General features: G+C 53.2%; 1 protein-coding gene across 7 annotated transcripts in view; it reads left to right on the plus strand.

The window, feature by feature from the left end:
* ppp1r9a (protein phosphatase 1, regulatory subunit 9A) overlaps positions 1–2,500 on the plus strand; it is a 39,277-nt gene that overhangs the window by 25,089 nt on the left and 11,688 nt on the right. For all 7 annotated transcript variants that reach the window (XM_077008796.1, XM_077008795.1, XM_077008799.1 and 4 more), the window contains exons 7-9: positions 1–103; positions 675–728; positions 1,945–2,174. The exon at positions 1–103 is cut by the window's left edge and continues 50 nt beyond it. In XM_077008796.1, coding sequence (XP_076864911.1) covers positions 1–103; positions 675–728; positions 1,945–2,174 — 387 coding nt within the window. The remainder of the gene's footprint in view (positions 104–674; positions 729–1,944; positions 2,175–2,500) is intronic.

Consider the following 2,500-nt stretch of genomic DNA (forward strand, 5'->3'; position numbering starts at 1 on the left):
GGACAAGGACGTGACCATCGAGGTGTTCGACCTACCAGAAAACGAAGACATCATCTCACCGTCGGACCTGGACGCCAACAAGCTCTACCAGAAGTTCCGCGAGGTAGGCCACAGAGCCGAGCCTTCAACTCCGCAAACTCACACAGATCAGAGACCACCACGTGCACGCCCACCACGTGCACGCCCACCACGTGCACGCCCATGCCTTTTCACGGTCCGTGCCATCGTGCGTGCGGAGCCGACACTGTTTTAGGAGGAAATCCTCTTTCCACCTCATCTCCTGTGCTACACTTCTTACCCAGTGTTGAGGATCACTCTTGCTCTTGATATTGGGAGAGGGGTTCTCTCTCTCTTTCTCTCTCTCTCTCTCCATCCCACTCGCTCCCTCTATATCCCTTGCTCTCTGCATCTCTCCCTCTCTCTCTCTCTCTCTCTCTTCCCCCTTTCTGTTCCTCCCTCCCCTCCCTCTCTCTAATTCCCCATGGTGCATCCGTCACTTGTCCTCTCTCTTGCACTTCTCTGTCTCCTTGTGGGAGGGAGAGGATGTCCCTGGACAGTGTGCTCTGTCTCTTTCCTGGACAATCTCTCATCCTTTCTCACCCCCCCCCCCCCCCCCATTCCCTCTCTACCTCTCTCCCTCTCTTTCTTTCTGCTCTCCTTCTCTTTGTCCACAGCTGCAGATCAAGCACAGTGTCACCGAGGCTGAGATCCAGAAACTGAAGAACAAGGTAAGAGCCCGTGACCCTCTCACACAGCTGCACGTGACACATACGTGTTGCGGTTCTGGTCTCTTCTGTTGTCCTGTTGTGTCCCGTATCTCACAGAGCTCACGCTGGCCATGCTAAGTCAGTTCTTACTTGTGTCAGCCTAACCTGCCATCCTGCTTTGTCATCTGATTTTCATCCTGAGCCAATATGCTCATGTCAGACAGCAGACTTCTGAACCATCCACAAGTCGTGTCAGCGGATGATTTTGCTGGATTATGGACTATTATGTTTGTCTCTTGTTAAAACAAGGATGACAGTATGGTTGCCGGCTGTTGACATATTTACATTATGTGAAGATTATGTGTACAAAGCATGTAATTCAAAAAGACCTCTTCAGTCTATGACCGTTAGAAAATCCCCAGGGTTGGTCTTTGTGTGCTGAGTTAAATGGATGACTGATACTCACGCCCCCTCCCTGGTCTTCACCACCCCCTCCTCCCTGTCCTTCTGTCTCTTGATCACAACCTTCCCTCCCCCCTATTGCGTCTCTCTCTCTCTCTCCCTGTCTCACTCCCTCCATCTGTCTCTCTTCCTGTCTCTCTCCCTGTCTTACTCCCTCTGTCTGTCTCTCTCCCTCTGTCTTACTCTCTCTCCCTCTGTCTGTCTCTCTCCCTGTCTACCTCTCTCCCTGTCTCTCTCCCTCCATCTGTCTCTCTCCCTGTCTCTCCCTCCATCTGTCTCTCTCCGTCTTACTCCCTCTGTCTGTCTCTCTCCCTGTCTCTCTCCCTCCATCTGTCTCTCTCCCTTTGTCTGCCTCTCACCATCTTACTCCCTCTGTCTACCTCTCTCCCTCTCTCTCCCTCCATCTGTCTCTCTCCCTGTCTCTCCCTCATTTGTCTATCTCCCTGTCTCTCTCCCTCCATCTGTCTCCCTCCCTGTCTCTCCCTCATTTGTCTCTCTTCCTGTCTCTCCCTCATCTGTCTATCTCCCTGTCTCTCCCTCCATCTGTCCCTCTTCCTCCAACTGTCTCTCTCCCTTCATCTGTCTGTCCCTGGCTTTCCCTCCATCTGTCTCTCCCTGTCTTTCCCTCCATCTGTCTCTCCCTGTCTTTCCCTCCATCTGTCTCTCTCCCTGTCTCTCCCTCCATCTGTCTCTCCCTGTCTCTCTCCCCCTCTCTCCCTCCATGTGTCTCTCTCCCTTCATGTGTCTCTCTCCCTCTATCTCTCTGCGGCTGCAGCTGGCGGCGGTGGAGAAGGAGAAGTCCCGTTGGGAGCGTGAGAAGACGCAGCTGAAGCAGAGTATCGAGGACAACAAGGAGCGCATGCTGAAGCTGGAGAGCTACTGGATCGAGGCGCAGACGCTGTGCCACACGGTGAACGAGCACCTGAAGGAGGCGCAGGGCCAGTACCAGACCCTGGAGAAGAAATACAACAAGGCCAAGAAGCTCCTCAAGGACTTCCAGCAAAAGTGAGTCTGCTTTTGCCCGGACCGAGTTCAGGCGACGGCTCGCGGGTCTTTATTAGCCCTGAATGCAGAAGTGTGTGGATCAGGTACTGTCACAGGTGTTGCCTTCACTGATATCAGTGTCAGTCAGCAGTTGTCCAGAATTCAGGTACTGCGGAACTTCACAATAATGAGAACGATGAAGATTGGACTCGTTGGGAATCGTTCAAACGATTCGGCGCATTCCCACTGCGTCCTTGTTGTCCTGGATGAGGTTTGAATCCGTGCAGAATTCAGAGGTTGTGTTTGAGCAGGCAAGGGGGCGCTGGTGAGCGAGAGCTGGGGTGAAA

Source organism: Brachyhypopomus gauderio, chromosome 6 (assembly GCF_052324685.1).
Source record: "Brachyhypopomus gauderio isolate BG-103 chromosome 6, BGAUD_0.2, whole genome shotgun sequence".
Classification (NCBI taxonomy): domain Eukaryota; kingdom Metazoa; phylum Chordata; class Actinopteri; order Gymnotiformes; family Hypopomidae; genus Brachyhypopomus; species Brachyhypopomus gauderio.